Raw genomic sequence first — 21,268 nt, forward strand, 5'->3', positions numbered from 1 at the left:
GTTCTTGGGCTTAATGCACCATGAAACTGCTATGGCAGAATATAGACCTATTGTTCTATCAAACACAATAGTTATTTTGGCTTAAAATAATTTTAAAGAAGGGTGCAAGAGCAGAAACTGCTTTATCAGTCTTGTGTTTTCCACCACATTTTAAGCTCCACAACACTAGAAAGTATTGTAAATAGTAAAGTACTGTAACCGGTTTGAAACTATCGGATCGGGAATTGGTATTGGCAGATTTTCAAAAACAGGTGACTCACACTCGCGTGCAAAAATATGCGATTGGAACGTTCCTAATATTTTGTGTTGCCAAATTCATTAAATTTTTTGTGGTTATTTGCAAAAATGTTATTGCTGAGGGGAGTTTTGAACAAACCTAAATAGTATTTATAATTAAAAAAAAATTTTTTTTTTAACTTTTAAAAACAAAAACGGCCATAAACACACACACATATAAAGGCTTATGACCTTAAGCTTGATAAAATTTTAAATTTAGCAGGACAGAATTCCTGTATACAGTACTTTGTATTAAAAATTATTATTGTATTAAAAATAAAATAAAAAACTTTCATGTTTTATATATGTAGAGTTTTTCCGTGATATATCACAATACTGTATTGTTATATCAAGCAGGTAGTGTCTGTACAGGGAATTCTCAGTGGGTCGCCATTGCATTTTTCCATCAGTAGATTTCCAAATCAGCCAGGTTTTGATAAGAACACTTTTATTGGGGAAAAACATTTTCATATTAGATACACAAAACAACATGTACAGGTGTATAAAACAGCCTCAATGGGTAATCAATGTCATGTGTAGGACTTAATTTGGCTCTGTAGTGCAAAAAGTATGCAAACATTCACGGAAAGGAAAACCAAAATACTGTCCATTTTTAAAGTTCAGTAAAGAACTGCACTTTATTGACTGAACTAACAACGAATTAAATTAAGAAAAACTGCATTCCTTTCATCCCAATTATCTTATGGATTGAGTGAAGGCAGATCGGGGTGTCTTGTTTTTGGGTCTTTTCTTGGGGTCCACCTCAAAGCACTTCCATATGCGGATGGTTTCATCCGCTCCCAGGCTGGCCACTGTCGAGTTGTCCGGACTCATAGCGATGTTGAGAACTCGCTCCTCGTGTCCTAACGCAAAAAAATAAAATCAACCCATTGGCGGCAACAGACACCGCTGGCAGTAAATGATCACATTGCAGTGCCACTAGCGACCAAAATTTGCCCCTCAAAAGAACAAGCTTATAATAGCTAACAAATCTATTAGGTGAGTAGTCTACTCAGAACAGAAAAGGCTTACCGTTGAGCTCTGCAATTTTTGTCATGGTTGGGTACTTCCAGATTACCAAATTATGGTGCGAGAAACCATGTGCAGAGAGCAGCTCCTTGTAGTTGGGTGCAAATGCAAGAGCTGACACCTACAATTGATTCAAATTCCAAGAAAATATTTGGGCTGAATATTAAAATTCTGTAAATATTGTGCCTTACAAACAGTGCAAATTTACCTGGGATTGAGTGTCGAGTGAACTGAGGCATGAGCCGCTGTTGACGTTCCAGATGCGGATATGACAGTCTGTGGTGCCACCCCCTGATGCCAGAATGCCTGGTTGCCATGGACACCAAGCCAAAGCCTACAAGCACAAAGGCAAATATCTCTTGCAACATTAAGAGATTTTTTTTCTCTCTTTAAAACCTATCTGATAGTTTGAATAATCGCTTCAACAATCCTTTCATTTAAAAAAGAAATAATTCTGCCGCCCACCTTGACAGCCCCCTTGTGGAGACTAAGTGTACGTAGCGACTGGTCAACATCTGCCCGGGGTGCCTGGGATACGCCGGGCCAGATGCACACCAGGTTGTCATTACCGCCACTGGCCAGGTAGTGGCCATCAGGCGACCACTGCAGTCCACACACTTCCTGAGAGTGGCCTCGCAGGGTGAAGATGTGGTGCTCTGCCACCCTCACATCATGATGGTGTATCTGACCTGACCGGCTGCCACTGGATGGGAAAGAGTGCTTAGTGACTAAAGAATGTTGGGGGACCACTTAAATTATATACCTGGAAAGAATATGGCTATTCCAACTTAGGCTGCAAACTCTTGCAGAGTGGCTGGTTACTTGTCGAAGACATTTCTCTCGCTCCACGTCCCACAGCTACGAAATCAAAAGGATTGAAAATAAATAAATGTGAGCTGTGACAAGACCTTAAAATTTTTAACCACCTAGATTGGGGGGGGGGATCAGTTTGAATAGTTTTAAGCACAAACAAAATACAATATTTTTTGCCACTCAAAAACACAGCTTGAATTGGAACCCACAAACAAAATACATTATGGCTGCAGCTATCTATTATAGCAGTTGATTAATCGATAAACTAGTTAGTTCGAATAAGGAACTTGAGAAATTAAAATACCTGAGCTCAGCCTCAAACAGTATAAAGTGAATAAATGAGGATCTATGTACAGACAAAAGAACAATTGGCTAACTTACAAAGCTAAAGTCTGCTAGCTTAAATGCTACAATTTTTTTTTTTTTTTTTTTTTTAAACAATGCTCTTAAATGGTTCAGACATATATTCTTACAAAAAATAAATAAATAAATAAAAAATAAATTAAAAAAAACAGCTGAATATACCTATAAACTCAATTACAAATGCATAAAAACTCAAAAGCTTATGTTGGTTTTAACAGGGAGCAGCCGGATTCACCCATGTGAAATGAGGCAGACAAGAGGGCAGTGTATCCACCCAAATCAATAAAACTAAATGCAAACACTTTCAAAATAAACCATTACAATGCCACTTTAACGAATACTCGTAGCAGCATCTTTTTTTTCCCTAATCGATTACTCGAGTTTATCGATTAATCATTGCAGAACTAAAATACATATTAGTTATCTAAAGGGACACTCATTCTGATGATTTTTCTCTAAATACTTGAAATTTCTTTGAAGTTCTAAAAACGTGCACAAGCTGAGAATGAAGTGCTCAATCAGCATGAAACTCATACCGCTAGGCGCAATTCTACCTTCTCCATTTAAGTCACCCTCAAGCTGTGCTGCCTCATTAGAGCATCCGTTCCACCAAATCCATCATCTTTCACATGTGTATGTGTTTTGTCTTTTAGGCTGGCTGAGAATGTTTACAGTCAGCTACAATACTGCCAAGGGATCCCATAAATTTCAAGCGAATTGTAGCCGCCTGTACATATTTACCAACAACAACTGACCGGCTTTTTCGCGCTATAAATGAGCCACTAATGAGAGGGATGCTTCTCGCGTTCATAAAGCCTTGCTGGCATGGGTGTAGTTCTGTAGACATGGGAAACATCTTAAAGTACTATCTACATTATAACAAGCAGACACTTGAGCGGGGCGTGGTTTGAGCACAGTCAGGTCCCACTGTTATAGCATCTGAGAGCACATTGACTGGCCGAATGACAGAAGTTTTTTATTATTATTAATTCAAACTTGGCGTGGTTGCCAACACTTTTTTCTTTGACCCAATGAAACGGACTATAAAAATGAATCTACTTCACATTGCGATGTTGATTGGTTGTTGCATCTTTCACTTCTACAAAACAGAAAAATGAAATGGCAACTGCCATGAACTGTATACAAATATATATATATTATATATACATATATACACACACACACACAAAATTAAAAGGTTGTAAGATTTTTTCCCCCAGTATCAACTCAACTATCACAGAGAGGAAAAAAAGTAATGAATACAACTGACTTGGACTGCACAGTCACTGGTGCCAACTGCCAGGTAGCTGCCATCTTTTGTCCAAGAAAGGGAGCTGACATAATCCGCATCATTTTCCATAGTCATGAGATGGACGACATCTCCTCGAGTGGCATCCCACAAGTACACACTGTTTTGGAGCGCGACCGCTACAACATTACGGCTGTTCCAGTCGAGCAGATTCAAATCTGAAAAAATTTAAACATTTAACATCGTACAACACAATGTAGTTTTACAACATTACTGACAGGCAAAACGTACAAAAATCATTCTGAACTGCGGGAGCGTCTAAGATTTTGTCGACCGTTGAATAGATGTATCGTGTCTTTTTGTTGGACATGGGTGTTACTGTGTGACTGTAGAGGGACTTCATTGCGTTGTGTTGGCCTGCAAAACAAACGCGACAATTCTTTAGATGTACCCTTCAGATAAGGTCAGGAGTTAGCTGCGATAAAAACAGCTAGCAGTGAATGACTGAAGATAGGCGAATCTGATCAGTCTTCACGCTGCTATGACACAGAAAATAATTGAGTGACATGAATCATACAGCCTTGGTTTTATTGGTATGATGAAGATTGGCAACATTACCATCTGGGTTAACTGTTGGCTTCCCACTAAATTGCAGGATACGGGCCTCTTCCAGATTGCATCCGTTCAGCAATAGGGAAAGCTCCTTCTGGTCCTGCAAAAAATCTAAATCATCGATCTTACGCTTAAAGCCACAGTATACTCTATGATGGGATAGAATTAATGACAATTTCAAATCGCTTACAGATGTGGCTGCTGAAACATCTTCCTTGGGCCGATTTGCCTTTGAGAGCAAGAAACTCGCCACTTCCATTTGTTTATCATTCCGGATTGGAATGAAGCGGTCCTCTCCCATTTTCTTTGACGGGGTTGTTCGCCACTTGCCTTATAAAAAAATGGGGAAAAAAGCCAAAGGTAATCCCACAGCGTCAGGAAAGTGCACAATACCCTTTTCCACATGGTAGAAGACCATTTACAGCAGATGATTGCAGCAAACACTCCCAGTCACACATTGATCTCCGTCAATGGTAGCCAATGAATTAATAACAATAGTGTAATATTTAAAAGGTAATTTGACCAAGTTGTTTTGTAAGTGCACCTAGCACTTTGCATTGATCGGAAACAAAGTATGCCTCACACAGGGCAAGGGTACGGAGGGGGCCCTCAGGCAAAGATTTAAAAAAAAAAAAAAAAAAAAAATCTAGTCCGATCAACATATACAGGGTCTCCGCAGGTTCTAACTAGCCAAATTTAAGACTTTATTTAAAGACCACATTGAATACAGTTTAAGACCCTTTCCACATCGGTACCGGCAACAAACTTATGAAAGACTTGAAGGAAAATCACCCCGCAGCACAGGTAGTTCTGCTTCGTAGTTACGTTTTGGCGTCCTCAAAAATAGAAACATTTACAAGCAAGCCTGAAGTTCATGCAGGTTAGTAAAAGTAATGTCAATAGATTTTTAAGATCTTTCAAAATCGTATTTAGGAGCTTTTGTGAGATTTTAGGAGAATTTTAGACATTTTAAGGCCCCACGGATACCCTGATAAAGTTCATGTTTCAACAGTATACTATATATAGCCCTTCAGCAATTATTCTAGACAATGCAATGCTCTTGTATTTTCGTAGCAGCGAAGACAACAGCACACAAAAGATGGCATTTGGTACCCTGGTCTACATCTACTACATTTAGCGTACCCAAACTAAAGTACACTCATATAAACCTGATATATCATTTTAAAAAAACTACTTTGAAAATTGCTCTTACTTCCTGTCAGTGAGCCCGATTTAATGAATGGGGGAAAAAAATCTGAGATATCCCAGGACCGTTCTACTTTTAAGGCATACTAGAATATTCCAAGACTCAAACTAAGGAATTCTCATGAAATTCCAATGTGTCATTTCAAAATAAAACGTGACGTCTTTCAAAAATGTTCATTATTCTGATCATTTAGCACGATTTCAAAAATATTAAAAATCAGATATCAGAATTTCATGAGAGTACTTTAGTTTGAGTCTTTGAGTAGTCTAGTATGCCTCAGAAGTGGAACGGCCCTTGGATGTTTTTTTTTCTTTTTTCTTTCCCCTTAAATAATAGGAATAATGAGCAATGAGAATTTTTTTTTTAATGACATCAGCATTTCATGAGGGTACCTTAATTCGATTACTGGGGTAGTGTGGTTTGCCCCTTAAGTGCAACGGTCTTTGGATTTTTTTTTTTTTTTTCCCCCAAATCAGAATAAGCTACAGGAATAATGAGCAGTTTTCAAAGTATTTTTTTTAATGACATGGGAATTTCATGAGGGTGCTTTTACTCGAGTCTTAGGGTAGACTGGTATGACTCAGAAGTGTAACTGTCCTTTGATATCCGATTTGTTTTGCTTTTTATTATTATTTTTTAAAATCTGGCTAAACAGTAATGATGAGCAATTTTCAAGTACTTTTTTTGAAGATGACATCAGCATTTCATGAGGGTACTTTAATTCTATTGTATGGGTAGTCTGGTATGCCTCAGAAATGGAACGGTCTTTGGATATGTTTTTTAATTATTTATTTATTTATCTTTTTTTTTTTTTTCAATCGGGCAAAATGACAGGAGTAATGAGCAATTTTCAAAGTACTTTTTTAAATGACACTATACTATATAGGGTACTATAATTCGAGTCTTGGGGTAGTCTGGTATGACTCAGAAGTGTAACGGTCCTCAGATATCTTTTTTTAATTTACTTTTTAATTATTTTTTTTAAATCTGGCTAAATGACAGGAATAATGATTTTTTTTTTTAAAGGAGTTTTATTTTGAAATAACATCAGAATTTAATGAGGGTACCTTCGTTGGAGTCTTGGGTAGTCTAGTATACCTCAGAAGTGGAACAGTCCTTGGTATCTCGGATTTTTTTCTTCTAAAATTTTGAAATCAGCCAAAATGACGGCTTTATTAGCAATTTCAGAGTACTTTTATTGTGAAATCCCAAATCATTTTTATATCACAATACTTTGAGTCTAGGAGTGCCCGAGTGTCCTCCTGATGTGGTCCCATTTATTTTCAATATAAATTTTAAAACTAAGGGACTCGCACTGTGGAGCCGCCCATTTGCATTACCGTAATGCACATAATGCAAACAATGATCCAAATTAGGGGTGGCTAGCGCGACTTCGTTTTTACGAGTTCTGGCTAGCCTTAGTTACCTGACCGCAGTGATTTACTGAGTGGACGCTCGGACTGCAAGTGACTTTTGTAAAGAAAGTCAAATTTATACATACCTGTCAAGTTGTACGGTTTCGGCGTAATTTGTACAAGTGAGCACTGATTTTTAAATATGTACGCCGTACGTTCAAAATCTGTACATTTTTCGTGCATTACCTTTTTTTTTCTTCCCCCGTTCGGATTTTGTCACTGTTTCGGCAACGAGACAATGTGCGTTACGATGCGTTACTATATTGGTTGAAGGACGTAAGAAAAGTCAGAGACACCGAGAGTGAAGAGTGTTGTGACACTGTAGCAAACACGATGCTAGGCTAGGTTGCTCCAATATTTCCTGACTGGTGCCGACAGCCTACAAATCAAATGCTTAAAGAACTACATGCGAAATGACAGACGGCGGCGTTAATAAACAGCCGCCATTTTGAAGCAGTAGACTTCTCAGAAAGGCTCTGTTGTAGTGAACCTTCCTAGCGAACTTAAATAACTTTTTGTCTAAAATACTCCTAAATCGGCAAAATCTTGACTTGAATCTATCTTTAAATGATGAAACAGTTTTAAAACTAACATGTCAAAAGTAGACGGAAGGGAACTAATGCAAAAACGGTAGCAACTTTAACAGTTTATTCACAACATTAAACGATTTCCAAACAAAGCAAAGGTTACCTTGTTTGTTTGTTTGTTTGTTTGTTTGTTTGTTTGTTTTTTTAAAGAAAAAACAAACATGAAAGGTAACACCAGTTACTTTGCCAAGTAACTAATTATTCTTACCTTCAGGTAACTGAGTTACTAACTCAATTACTTTTTGGGAGAAGTAATTTGTAACCAATTAATTACTTTTTAAAAGTAAGATTAACAACACTGGTCATAAAGATGAAGTCTGCAGAATGAAAAGTGACGAAAGCGGAGATTTCATTCTGCCAGTTTGTTGCCGAACACAATTTGCCTGCAACTGTTGGTGATCACTTCTCAGAATTAGCAAAAGAAATGTTCTCTGACTCAAAGGTTGCATTGGTAAGTTAATTTTATCAATTGACCTTTTTAATTTATAATTGGACACACTAACGAACTACCTTCAAGTCAAACTGATTTGGGAGCTGAAGTGCAGCCATCAAGACATAATAGAAATTACCAAAAGTGCTACATACAATTAGAACAAAAGTCACTGTTAAATTTGAGTAATCATGATGTAGCTGAAGATATTGTTCTTTGAGTGCACCAGGTTATATGTTACAATATTAACAATAAATTCATATTATTTTAAAAATTGAGTTTTATTTTTGTTTCATATTGCACGCTATATAGAACGTTGTAAGATTAGTCACCAATTTGTAAGGGCATACGACACTATTTGCAGAGGCGTAGCAAGGGTCCCTGGGGGCCCCAGGCAACATGGGGCCCTTCGAGCGTGTGCAAGTAAGGGGGACAGTTGGACTTGGAGCAATAGAAGAAAGAGTAGCAACACAAAAATACCACCATCGGATGCGGAGGTATATACCTTTGTGTGAAATCAGTAGTCAGATTGGCCCTACGACCCACCAAATTCAAATTATTCCGTAAAAACCACTGGTTGGTGGACTACCGACCGAAATGAATATTAAATTTGCTAATAAAATTGTTTAGCTGCATATATGTTATATTTTTCTTATAGAGTATTCGACGAGGAATACGATAGACCCATTAATAGACTTTTTTGGAAAAAAATAACCATTCCTTTAAGTAGTCACATGAATAATGAGGTGGCCTGTGAAAATCAACATAAAACAACCTGGCAACGATTTTCCAGAGAGTACTTGTTGAGTCATTAAACAATCATGTGGTATTAATAAATGATAGGAATTTCTTAAACATGTATAATCTACATGACATGGTTAGTGCTGATTGCGATTGAAATAGAATCATTAGATAATCTGCCAAATGATTCCATGGTATTGAAACACTCCCTACACTTGTTGCTGCGACAGTGCAGTAAAGCTACATGTGCTAAATCTCTTGGCCCTCTGGGGGCCCCTGCTGGCTGGGGGGCCTAGGCATTTGCCTGGTTTGCCTAATGGGACCCGACGCCTCTGACTATTTGTAAGATTGCCAACGGCCTCGGTTTGACAGGTATGTTTATATGAATTACGAAACCTGTTATAACACAGTTTCTCTGGACGCAGACGTGCACTGGTCAATTTGAAAGGGGGAAGGATAGAATTATTTATAATGATTTGTAAAGGTGGAGAAACGAAAATAGAAGCCGATATTTCCAGAAAGTAGGAGAAATGGTCGATATCGCAGATGTAAACGCCAGTATGTTTTTAGCCAATCAAATGGAAGTACAGTATTTCACATTGATTGTTCTACTCGTCAGGCATGGGCTATCCACTGTCGTATGCGTGTCGAAAAGCTATAAAATGGCTCAGGACAGGTCTCACCGTGGCCGGGCCTTACCTGGTGTTTTGGCCGGCGTCTTACCAGGAGTCTTGGAAGCGTTCAAGGAGATGTTGGTGGACTTCCCCGGGGAAAGGCCAATCGCAGATGCGTTGGACGCGCTAGCTTTCCTCTGCCAGCGAGCAATTGGCGCATTAGTAATGGGCACGTCCAACTTTAGCGTATTGCTGATGTCGTTCTCCAGTCCGAACTGCGCCATTCTCGAAACTCTTGTCTCTGGTGGAAATTAGCACGTTTAAAAAGGTGTCGTGACAGCAAACTACGAAGCCTCCCCCGACAAAAATACGATTTACTCACTGCTTGCGTCTCTTCTCGTAAGCACAGAAAAAGTTGACCAGCCTTGTCTCACCTCTAGAATATGGTTAAAATTTTTAAATTGACGCCACCCGTTTAAAAATCCATCAGAACGCCACACGATTGGTTCATCGCCCACCGGTTGGGAATACGTTCACGTGATTGGTGAATCTGATACGAAGTCTTCCGGATATGGTCAGTAATTAGGAGCATAAAAGCAAATGCTGCCATCTATCGCACAGGAGGTGAAATTGTTATGAAAAATAAAAATCTTCAAAATAACATAAATGACAAAGGGTCGCGGGTTTCCCCTCTCGGTTTCATCAGTGTATCTCATCTACCTATACCAACTTAATGTATGTACATATATTTTCAACATATATATATATATATATATATATACGTTAAAAAAGGATATAACTGGTACACAAAATAAATACGTTGCAAAGTTTCCCAGATTGCAAGCAAATAAGTAAAATAATCCCATTCACCCTTGTGTGGTCGAGTCAAACTCAAGTTTTCACTTAAACCTTTCATAGCCGAATTACGACTTCATTAAATAAAAAAATAAAAAACTTCCATTGCCTGCCATCCTGCCACTGACTGCACTTGCGGCTAGACCATAAGTGGAGTTTAAGGGGTGGGGGGGCAGGCTGAAAAGTGCCATTGCATGTAATTGACTTTCCTATATATGATTTTAAAATTAAGAATTTTCCAGTAAAATATTGTCTATAAAAGTTGTAAAGCAATAAAACAAAAGACAAAAATGAATGAAATGAACATAAACATATATTTTTATAATGGTTCAAAATTATTTTTCAAAAAGATCATTTGACTAGCACCTTAGACGGTCATTTGCTTTGCTTAGCCAAAACCGCTCGAGGACCGAAGGAGCAACAACTAGTGAGCAAGAACCAAGGATTGAAAATGTGGACGCTCGACGAAAACTCTCGAGACCACCGTGAAAATGGTGAGCAGAGTTTCAATTTGCCCCACTAAAGACGCTAATTGTACAACAGAGCCACCACCGGTGTCTTGCCAATGTAGTTACCACAGTCAAAAATTGTGTCCCCTGGCCGCAGGAGTGAACACACACACATTAGTTATGAGTTATGTCAACAATTAATTGAAGCCAGAAAAGAACCACAGTTATATATTTTTTACGTTGGCATTTATTAAACTGAAGAAACTCCATACAGGACTTGAATTACAGTAATAAAAGTTATAGGTCATCCTATGAGTAAAACGGTGAAAAATTGCCTTTTTTTACGTTCCGTGTATGTTACGTTATGCAACAGGAAAAAAAAGTTTTTTTTGATGGATGGGCCATGTTTAATACCTCGTAGATAACTACATCACCAAAACACAGAAATCAAGCAAATCAGTGCAGTGCAGTGGCTCTGCCCAGGGGATAAAATTTTGACAGGGTAACTACATTGACACGACGCCGGTGGGCATACCATATTCAATGGATGACGATCTTGGCGAAAAGTATAGCAATCCTAAGCAGCCTGATTTAGAATTCCCCTCAAGAATTATGGGAAACAAAAAAAACGTTCATTTTCAACTTATTATTATAAATATTCTTGTATGTTAATTTTATTGTTGACACTGCATTTCAGGGTCATCACCATGTTGTGCCTCCCCTGCACCAAAAGTCAAAACTCCACCTATGCGCTAGACGTCCATTCTATTTTGACTTGGAGGAGCGAGTGAACGTTCGAACGTCTAGTGGCGTCAGTGGCAATGAATGATGAGGATTCCTATTCCTCCCGGTTTAAATGAATTGGAGGTCTATCACAGTCAATGGCATGCAAAGGGTTAAATACTATGAAAAAAACTATTTTGGAGTGTTACTTGGGGGCTGCAAACAATGTATTCCGGTTTCTCCTAATTTTTAATCCAATTAAAATAGCTATTATTAACATTGTATTTATGAATAAATAATAATATCAACATAAAATAAAATGCAATAATGAGGCAACATGGGGACTCAGTGGTTAGCACTTCTGTCTCACGGTTCTGAGATCAAGTGTTCAATCCTGGGATTAAGCCTTACTGACGGAGTCTGTCTGTCGATACTGTGTCACTGAACACGAACATCTGCTGTATATGAAAAATAAAAATAATTCTTTTTTTTTTTGCTATGTGTAATCTTTTGTTCCAGACATTTTTCAAGGACTCAGGAGTAGTTGATACATAATACAGACCGCCATGTCAGTCACCCGTCTCCATGGCGCCTGCCATGGCTGGCAAAGACCACCATGTCAGTCGCCCGTTTCGTCAGCACCCGCCATGCACAGACTGACTGCCTCACTGGCCTCTCCATATCTGGCGCCAAAGACACCCACCAGATCGCCCATGATGGGGACCCTGGACCTTCTGAAAAATCCAGGAATAAAATTTTCCTGGACATTTTTGTGCTAGCGGAGAGTTTGATGCGAGCTGTGATATGTACACGCCCTCTCAAACACACTTAACAAAGCTCTGTGTGTCAGGTACAAGACGGAGGAACCAATTGCGTATTACCAACACAGGATTTTATTGATGTTGGCACGCAAAGAAAACAATCAGGAATCGGAGAACTGGTGTTGTCGGGAAGAGCAGGATAGGCATAGTGGGTCAAGCGGTCATGGACAGTCGACATACAGGAGTGCGCGGAGTCGCTGACAAACTGACACTGAATGCTATGAGTCCCGTGCCTTAAAAACGCAGACGGTAACTGTCATGTCTGTGTTCTCAGTTGTTCTTTGTGACGCATTAAGGAGCAATACTTTGGACTGTCTCTATGTCGAGCTCGAATGGTCATTGAATGTGCCTTCGGGAGGTTAAAGACAAGGTTTTCGTGTTTGAGGCAACCTATGAACATACCACTGATTGTTTTGCCTCGTGTTATTTGTGCTTGTTTTGCACTATTACTGTGAAACCATGAAAGAACCTGTGGCCGAGGACCATGTTTTATAAACAGTGCAGTCTGACAAACAATGTCAGACACCTACAAATGGCAACAAATATGTCACTGAATGAAAGTAAGTAGGTGGGAGGAAAGCAAGGGGAATTGTGACAAAATAACTTGACCCATAAATTTTGTTGCTTTTGTTTATGATTGTGTGTGTGATGTATTAAAGAAAATGAAAAATGTGCACTCAATCTCTTTTATTGTTTACATACTTTAACAGAGGCAGCAGTTTTTTTTTAGCACACTTTAAAATAGGGTAGCATTGTACTGTAATACTTTTTACAACAACATTAACAGAGGCAGCATTAGACTTTTAGCACTTGAAAATAGAGGTATCATTGTATTTCTTTTTACAACCGAAGTAACATCGAGTTTCTATCTAAAATTAAGGGGGCGGGGGGAATATTTGCTCCTGCTCCTCCAACATGAAACGATATGAGGGTGTTGTCCCTAACATGGGATTGTATACGGGGGCTTCTCCTCGGTAGGCATTCTGGGGTGCAAACATTTCAGAATACACCTGCTAACCTCGCTGATGAGAATATGAAGCATGATGCTGTGACATAACACTTATCAACATTACCATGGCTTGATTTACAGATTGTAACACGTCGTCCATCTTGCTGGTAAGCTCGTCAAACTTTCTTATGTGGTTCTCCTCAGACTGACGAGCCAACTCCAAAATTTCTCTTGATTCTGAGGTCCTCTTCAACAGCTGGATCGGAATGCAGTTTTCTTTTCAGCCTGCGTCTTCTTTGGTTATCCAGCAGTCCCTGTTAATGACACAAAAATGTTCAAACCAGAAAAAATATTCAATCCAATGAGACACTATTTGCTGCTGGCCCTGGTGCAGTGAGCCCTTAACACAAAACCAGACCACTGATCATGGTCATGAGATTTCACCTCAGTTTTTTAATATACATGTCTGCAGCATCAAGCCAGTCGACAAGGGGGCAACCGGGTATGTTGTCCCGGGCCTCAGGACCATAGGGGCCCCTGAATGACCCTTATTTTTTTTTTTACTTTACATTCACATATTTCTTTCTTTATTTAAATCATTGTCTGATTAAATATTATGCTCTACTCGATATATACTTAAAATTTTTTAACATATTAAATATTTTCCATTTTTACACAACAACCCCCACGCCCTCTGTCTTAGCAGAGAATGGTTTCACCCCGCTCTGGCGCACTCAAGGCTACACTACGTACCTGCCCTGAAGCAGGAAATTAACATCTGTCATTGTTATAGACTCTAAACATGGTGAGTCGTCATAAATCGGGTGAGCAAAAAAGAAAAGAAAGAGATGAAGATCATAGAGGTGAACAATAAAAAATGATGAAATTTTTAAAAGCGAGACAAGAAGCCAGAGAATTAATGCTAGAGTTGGCTGTGGACGGTGATGCCGGTAAGTGAACAACAGCCGCTAACACTGAACGTTTACATTCGCGATCACCGTGACCAAAGCCCAACTCGAGTCTGTCACCGGTCGCTTGTAGCCTATTGAGCTGCAGTATGAAAAGACATGCTGCTCGCGTGGTGCCGAGGAGAGAGAAGGTGATGGGAGATCAGGGATATATGTTAGTATGTGGGGAGCAGGTGCGCTAGGCTGAACAGACTCTGGTCCGGTAGCTGGATTTATCTTGGGTTAACAACCTAGCCATGCTCTCCATTGAGCGTGAGCTTGCTCAAAAACTGGATTTCACCAATGTTATAAAAGAATTTGCAGTCAAAAAAACTAGGCGTATCACTGTTTGAGGGCTTGATAACCCGGGATGTGGAGGGGGCAGGCACAGGATGTTTAGTTATACTGTTTTGTTGCTTAGCAGGCAGGCATAGCACTCTCAGTTGTATTGCACTGTAGCCTACATGGGACAATAGATGGAAATTGTTTGTTTATATTGTGTCACATCACATTATAGTCTGTTAAATTTAACTGTCTATCTCAAATTAAATAATTTGAAAATGTACACGGTCATTGCTTGCATAGCGTTAAAAGTACTGCGTATGTTGTCATGACAAGCCGGTGGCAGGGGTGGGGTAGCCCTATAATGGTCTCTTGTCCCTGGGCCCCTGCAAGTCGTTTGACAGTCCTGCATGTACAGTGCCCTCCATAATTATTGGCACCCCTGGTTAAGATGTGTTTTTTAGCTTCTAATATATATATATTTTTTTAATTCAAATAATATGGGACCTTAATGGAAAAAAGAGAGAAAAATCCAACCTTCAATACAAGTGCATTTATTCAGTGGGGAAAAAATCCCACATAAAGAAATAATTATTTGACATCAAATAATGTGTGTCACAATTATTAGCACCCCTGCCTTGAAGCCTGGGACAAGTTGACCAAAGCACACGGTCCCAGGCGTGCTTTGGTCAGATGAGACCAAGATTGAGCTTTTTGGCAACAAACACTCTAAGTGGGTCTGGCGTGCCACGAAAGATGCGCATGCTGAAAAGTACCTCATACCCACTGTGAAGTATGGGGGTGGGTCAGTGATGCTGTGGGGCTGTTTCTCATCCAAAGGCCCTGGGAACCTTGTTACTAGAGGTGTGCAAAATTTCCGATTCTTAGATTATTCGCGATTCGGCCGTGGAAGATTCGAGAACGATTCACAAACATCCAAATTCCGATTATTGAAATATGCCAAGTAAAGCGGAAGTACAACACACTCAGCGTGCCGCGCGGTCTTCGGGACAATGAGGAACGGAGCGACAGTAGCTAAACATCATGCTTCTCATTACCCGGCCCCTCGGGTAATGCCAATGCTCAACTCACGGCTCTAGCTCAACTCATGCCACGAGATAAAAAAACAAAACAACATACCTGACTGCTGCCGAAAAGCTGCTACAAAGTACATCCACATAATGTTACGGTAGATATCATTTATATAGGACTATATGCAATATAGATTCGGTAGCGTTAGCAGCACATCTACAAAAAGCTAGATGCGGGCGTAGTAAACGGCCGCCATCTTAAAGCAGTACACTTCCCTGCAAGGCTGTTGTAGCGAACCTTCCAAGCAAATCTAATGAACTTTTTATCTAAAATACTCCTAAATCGGTAAAATATTGACTTGAATCTATCTTTAAAATAGTTTTAAAACTTTCACATGTCGAAAGTAGACAAAAGGGAAATTATGGAATAACGGGAGCAATTTTAACAACTTTAACGGTTGATTCACAACATTAAATTAATTGAATGTAGTTTAAAGCTGCTGATATAGAATGGGGACTGGAGTTTTTTTATTTACTGTTATTTTTGTATATTTTTTTTACTGCTATATGTTAACTTGATACTGAAATAGTAGTTTGGTTTAGCCTGAGAGTATTTTTGAACAATTTTGGAACTAATGTACAAAACATTAAAAAAAAAAAAAAAAAAAAAAAAAAAAGGAGGGGGGTGCATCAATAATCGTTTTATAATCGAATCGGAGCCTCTGAATCGTAATCGTAATCGAATCGTTAGGTGCCCAAAGATTCCCAGCTCTACTTGTTACGGTGCATGGCATCACGAATGCTTTGAAATACCAGGACATTTTAAATCAAAATCTGTTGCCCTCTGCCCGAAAGCTGAAGATGGGTCGTCACTGGGTCTTTCAGCAAGACAATGACCCTAAACATATGGCCAAATCTACACAGAAATGGTTCACCAGACACAAAATCAAGCTTGTGAAACATTATAGAAGATTAGGTGCTGTTCTGTTTCCAAAAGGGGGGTTGTATAAAGTATTAACACAAGGGGTGCTAATAACTGTGACACATTGAATAAATGCACTTGTATTGAAGGTTGGATTTGTCTCTTTTTGTTCCATTGAGGTCCCATATTATTTGAATTTTCAAAAATTATTAGAAGCTAAAAACACATCTTAACCAGGGGTGCCAATAATTATGGAGGGCACTGTATTTCCTCCCCACTAAATGGTGCCTAACATAAATAAAATAATCAGGCTGGGATAGGTGGAGAAAAAGTTTTTTCTACCTGACCAGTTTTCAGACACCATTTCATGAAATTTTGCACAATTAAGAATTTAAAGGAACCTCGTTCGGTTAACTCGCACATCCAAAAATCACATATTCTAGGTTGCTTGAACACTTAAAATTGTCCAAAAGTGTGATTGAGAGAGTGAAAGGTGATGTTTCTTGTCCCTTGGCCCCTGAAAGTCTGTTGATAGCTCTTAGCAGCATTAGAATATAAAAGGTTAATGTTAATGTTAGGCTTGGAGTAGAAGCTGAGTTGCTCAAAAAAGGATGGAAGGGGCAAGCAAGTTCCATACGCATACAAACAAAGGAATATATGGAGCCATGTGGCCCAGGTATAACTGAAAATCATATGTTGTACCCACAAGCTAAGTGTATCACACACGACGAAGTTATTAACAACTACGTCCGAGGGAGAAAAAAAAAAAAAAAACTTACTTGGAGCACGTTTCGCCTAGAAAAGGGTGGAAGGGGCAAGCAGGCTTCATATGCATACAAACAAAGGAATATATGGAGCCATGTGGCCCAGGTATAACTGGAAATTATATTTTGTAACCACAAACTAAGTGTATAATAACACACGACGAACAGTTATTAACAACTACGTCCGAGGAAAAAAATAACTTACTTGGAGCACGTTTCGCTGAGAAAAGGGTGGAAGGGGCAAGCAAGCTTCATATGCATACAAAGGAATACAGTGGGGAGAACAAGTATCTGATACACTGCCACTGTATATGGAGCCATGTGGCCCAGATATAACTGGAAATTATATTTTGTACCCACAAGCTAAGTGTATAATACACGACGAACAATTACTAACAACTACGTCCGAGGGAGGAAAAAAACCTACTTGGAGCACGTTACGCGCGCCTTTCTTCCACCTCAGACGACGTTGACCCGCTGTTTTCCGAGAGGTTAGACGAACTTAAAGAAATGTCCCTTGAAAAAGGCATTGAGCATCGAGTGTTGCCAGGGTTTTCATGATGAGCTGTCACATCCACCGTTCCCACTCCACCGATGATTGTCTCGGGAGCCGGTGAGCCTCCCCAAATTTCCTGACAAAGTTTGAAAAATATGAACACGACTCAACCATGGCTACTTCGTTTCCCTGTCTCCACCGCCTTCCTGTATTTTGTCCGTATGGCTTTAAGTTTGGATGTGATTTGCCCCTCAGTTATGTCCTCGATGCTGTGTGGGAATTTCTCCTTTCCAATCAGGTATAGGGAATGGGACGTACTACGTCATTGTTTGGACGCGCCTCCATGCTGGTAATATGATTCACTTCCGGTCCGGCAGACTCAGTGCGGATTGTAACGTGTGGTAGTGCTAAGCTAATTCCTTCGGTGTATTAGAAAGAAATTATGAGTGTGTATTGTTGTGTTACCGGGTGCAACAGCTTCTCCTACGACAAAAAAAAAAAAAGGGCGAGGAAAACTGGACTCACTTTTCACCGTTTTCCTGCATGGAGGACCAAATATCAGATCACGAAGGCACGACGGATGGCTGGGGCGCTGCGGTTCGTCGGAAAAGCATTTCTCTTGATCATATTTCTGCTGGAATGAGAGTGTGTTCCCGTCATCTTGTCAGGCCGAGATGACGAGGTGGACTCAGTTGCAGAGTTTCGGGCAAAAAACTTTTATTTTGAAAACACAGGTTCTTCCGCTGACATGCGGGGATGAGAAAAGTACAAACAGAAAGCGCTCCAACGGAGGAATGAGTCAGGATGACTAGAAACAAAAAAGCACTCCAAAAGGGAGGAAATTTAACAACATCAAATGCTCCAAAAAGAGGACAAAGTCAGGATTACTATGATCAAAATTTACTAACACAAAGCGCTCCAAATGGAGGATAAATATACAGGGTTACTATGAAAGCTATGACAAAGGCTGCTGTGACTTACTTGAGTAGAAAGACACTTCTGCACAGGACCAGGGAAACTAAGGCAATATATACACAGGCGGTAATGGGGAACAGGTGGAAACAATAGGTGATTAGGTGACCAGAGGAAGGGCAAGTGCGCAGACACGAGGAGGGTGAAGCCTTCAAAATAAAACAGGAAATGACATGACATGACACATCTCTACTCTTGTAAATTGAACGATTTATCCGTTTTGTTTTCAATACGTTTTTTGTTTTGTTTTGTTTTTTTACCATTGTGTAAATCTGCCTCGGTAGCAATGCTAACCTACTCCTCCTCCTCACCTACCTGTTGTGTTCCTAGGAAAACCTGCATATGAAATGCTGACAACACATCCCGATTGGTCACCATATCTCTTCTTGGGTTATTCTGAGGTCAAGCGCAGCACATCGGAGCGTTATGAGAGGTTGGAAAGGCAAAGAGTGCACGCTGAAACTTCTGTTTGCTGTGCTCTTACAAACACGAGCCCAAGTGTTGTTGTGAAAAGTCAATAAAATATGAATACCAAAACATGACTCGAACAACTTCTTGACAAACTGTAACTGCTTGTTGTTTACTTCAGGTCTTCATAATAAACAGGTGTAATAATTACAAAGTCAGGTAACTTAATTTTGTTATTCTATCTGGAATATGCATTGACAATTTTTGGACAGTGTTGTAGACAAGAATTGGGATTGATAAATTGCAATAGATTTATTTCAAGTAATGCAATTTCTCCGATACGATATTTGAATTGACAGTTTAAAATCTTTAAATTAGTGCAAACAAGGCCCACCCTCTGACGGGGGCAGCAAATATTATATAATAAATTATAAGTAATACACAAATACAAGATTACAATAAACGTGTCTTTGTCAAAGCAGTTTAAAACACTATTTACTGGCCTTGGCTAAATTGCCAGACAGAGTAAATACGTGCTTTAAAGTTCTTGCATTTCCATTTTAAGTATTGCAAGTACTAGTCTCCAACACAGTATTTGAACTGACAATTTAAAATCCTTTTAGTACAAAATGGCCCACACTCTGGCAGGGGGCAGCAAATATTATAATACATAACACATTATAAAAAGCTATATACTATATATATACAAGATCATAACAAAACCTGTATTTTTCAAAGCAGTTAAAAAACATCCAGTGGCCTTAGATAAATAATGGTGTATAAATATGTACTTTACAGTTCTTGCATTTCTATTTTCGATATTGCAACTTTTCCAACACTATTTGAATTGACAGTCTAAAGTCTACATTAGTGCAAATAAGAATATTATAAATTAAAAATAATAATAGAATATATAAATTAAACATTACAATGAAACATGTCTTTGTCAAAGTGGTTTAAAAATATATATTTTTTAAAAAACACTTCACTGGCCTTAATTAAATAGCCAGGCAGAATAAATATGTGCATTAAAGTTCTTGCATTTTCACAAGTTAAAGCCCGCAGATTTTCGACAAGAAGGGCAGACCCAGATGGCGTCTGCTGCAGGGGCTTGTTTGAGTCCAACACAGGACAAATGGAACCACTCCATTGAACAAATTTTCTTTGTCAAATGATCCAAGAAGAGAGATGGTGACCAATAGGGATGTGTTGTCAGCAGGTTTACCTAGGAACACAACAGGTAGGTGAGTCGTAGTAGGCGAGCATTGCTACCGAGGCAGGTTTACACAACGGTGTAAAAAAACAAAAACGTATTGAAACCAAAAGTGGATAAATCGTTCAATTTACAAGAGTAGAGATGACAGGAACACACTCTCATTCCAGCAGAAATATGATCATAAGAAATGCTTTTCCGACGAACCGCTGCAATCCAGCCACCCGTTGTACCTTCGTGATCTGATATTTGGTCTTCCATGCAGGAAAACGGTGAAAAGTGAGTCCATTTTTCCTCACCCCTTTTTTTTGTCGTAGGAGAAGCTGTTGCACCCGGTAACGCAACAATAAGCACCCATATTTTCTTTCTAAAACACCGAAGGACTTAGCTTAGCACTACCACACGTTACAACCCGCATTGAGTCTGCCGGACCGGAAGTGAATCATATTACCAGCATGGAGGCGCGTCCAAACAATGACGTAGTACGTCCCATTCCCTATTGTCTGGCGAAACTTTCTTGAATGTCCTTGTATTTTGACTGGCAAGACTCCCAGTTGATGTTTTCTGTGCCTTTTGCTGTTTTGTAGTCCAGTGTGGCGCGCAGTAAAAGTTCAACTTCCTTATCTGACCAAACAAAAAACCGCGTAGACTCCATGGCTTTGAGAGTTTGAGTGGGCGCTTGGGCCAAGAGCGGGTATGTTGTCTTCCGGTCTGAGCCTGAGGAGGTTGTTGTCAAAGAAGTGCGTCATTGGATTGGTCCCTTGTAAAACTGCACTGCCTACTAGGGCCCGGCATGAATACTACATCGTTTTCACGCGGAATAACGTACCACACGTACACGTCACCTTTGCTCATTAATATTCATGATGTTAGCAACTGTTGCTAGGGGGGTCAAACTCGCTTTTGACCCTAATGCGAGATGAATGTAAATAGTGTACGAACAAGATGTTTACTGAGCTAAACCTACCAATTCTGCCTGAAAATGATGTCGCTGGTGCCAAAGTCATTGGTAAAGTTGTGGAAGGACATACAAATATTAAGCTAAAAAGATGGCTTGAGTGTCGAGGGCTGAAAAAGAGCTAACCTGATCCGGACGTAGC

The 21,268-nt window shown here is 39.5% G+C and overlaps 1 protein-coding gene across 2 annotated transcripts; it reads right to left on the reverse strand.

Moving 5' to 3' along the window:
* Positions 1–709: 709 nt before the first annotated feature.
* cdc20 (cell division cycle 20 homolog) lies at positions 710–9,885 on the reverse strand. 2 transcript variants are annotated; one of them, XM_057857667.1, is made up of 11 exons: positions 9,719–9,885; positions 9,446–9,637; positions 4,533–4,672; positions 4,349–4,442; positions 4,022–4,147; positions 3,752–3,948; positions 2,069–2,163; positions 1,771–2,008; positions 1,514–1,639; positions 1,309–1,426; positions 710–1,139 (listed from the first exon to the last, which is right to left on the reverse strand). In XM_057857667.1, the coding sequence occupies exons 2-11, from the start codon at positions 9,618–9,620 to the stop codon at positions 973–975; spliced, it is 1,476 nt and encodes a 491-aa protein (XP_057713650.1). In that variant the 5' UTR covers positions 9,621–9,637; positions 9,719–9,885; the 3' UTR covers positions 710–972. The 2 variants fall into 2 exon arrangements, with proteins under 2 accessions (XP_057713650.1, XP_057713649.1); XM_057857666.1 differs by having other exon boundaries at positions 711–1,139; positions 9,422–9,637.
* Between the last annotated feature and the right edge of the window lie 11,383 nt (positions 9,886–21,268).

The sequence above is a fragment of the Corythoichthys intestinalis genome, chromosome 14 (assembly GCF_030265065.1).
Source record: "Corythoichthys intestinalis isolate RoL2023-P3 chromosome 14, ASM3026506v1, whole genome shotgun sequence".
Lineage (NCBI taxonomy): Eukaryota > Metazoa > Chordata > Actinopteri > Syngnathiformes > Syngnathidae > Corythoichthys > Corythoichthys intestinalis.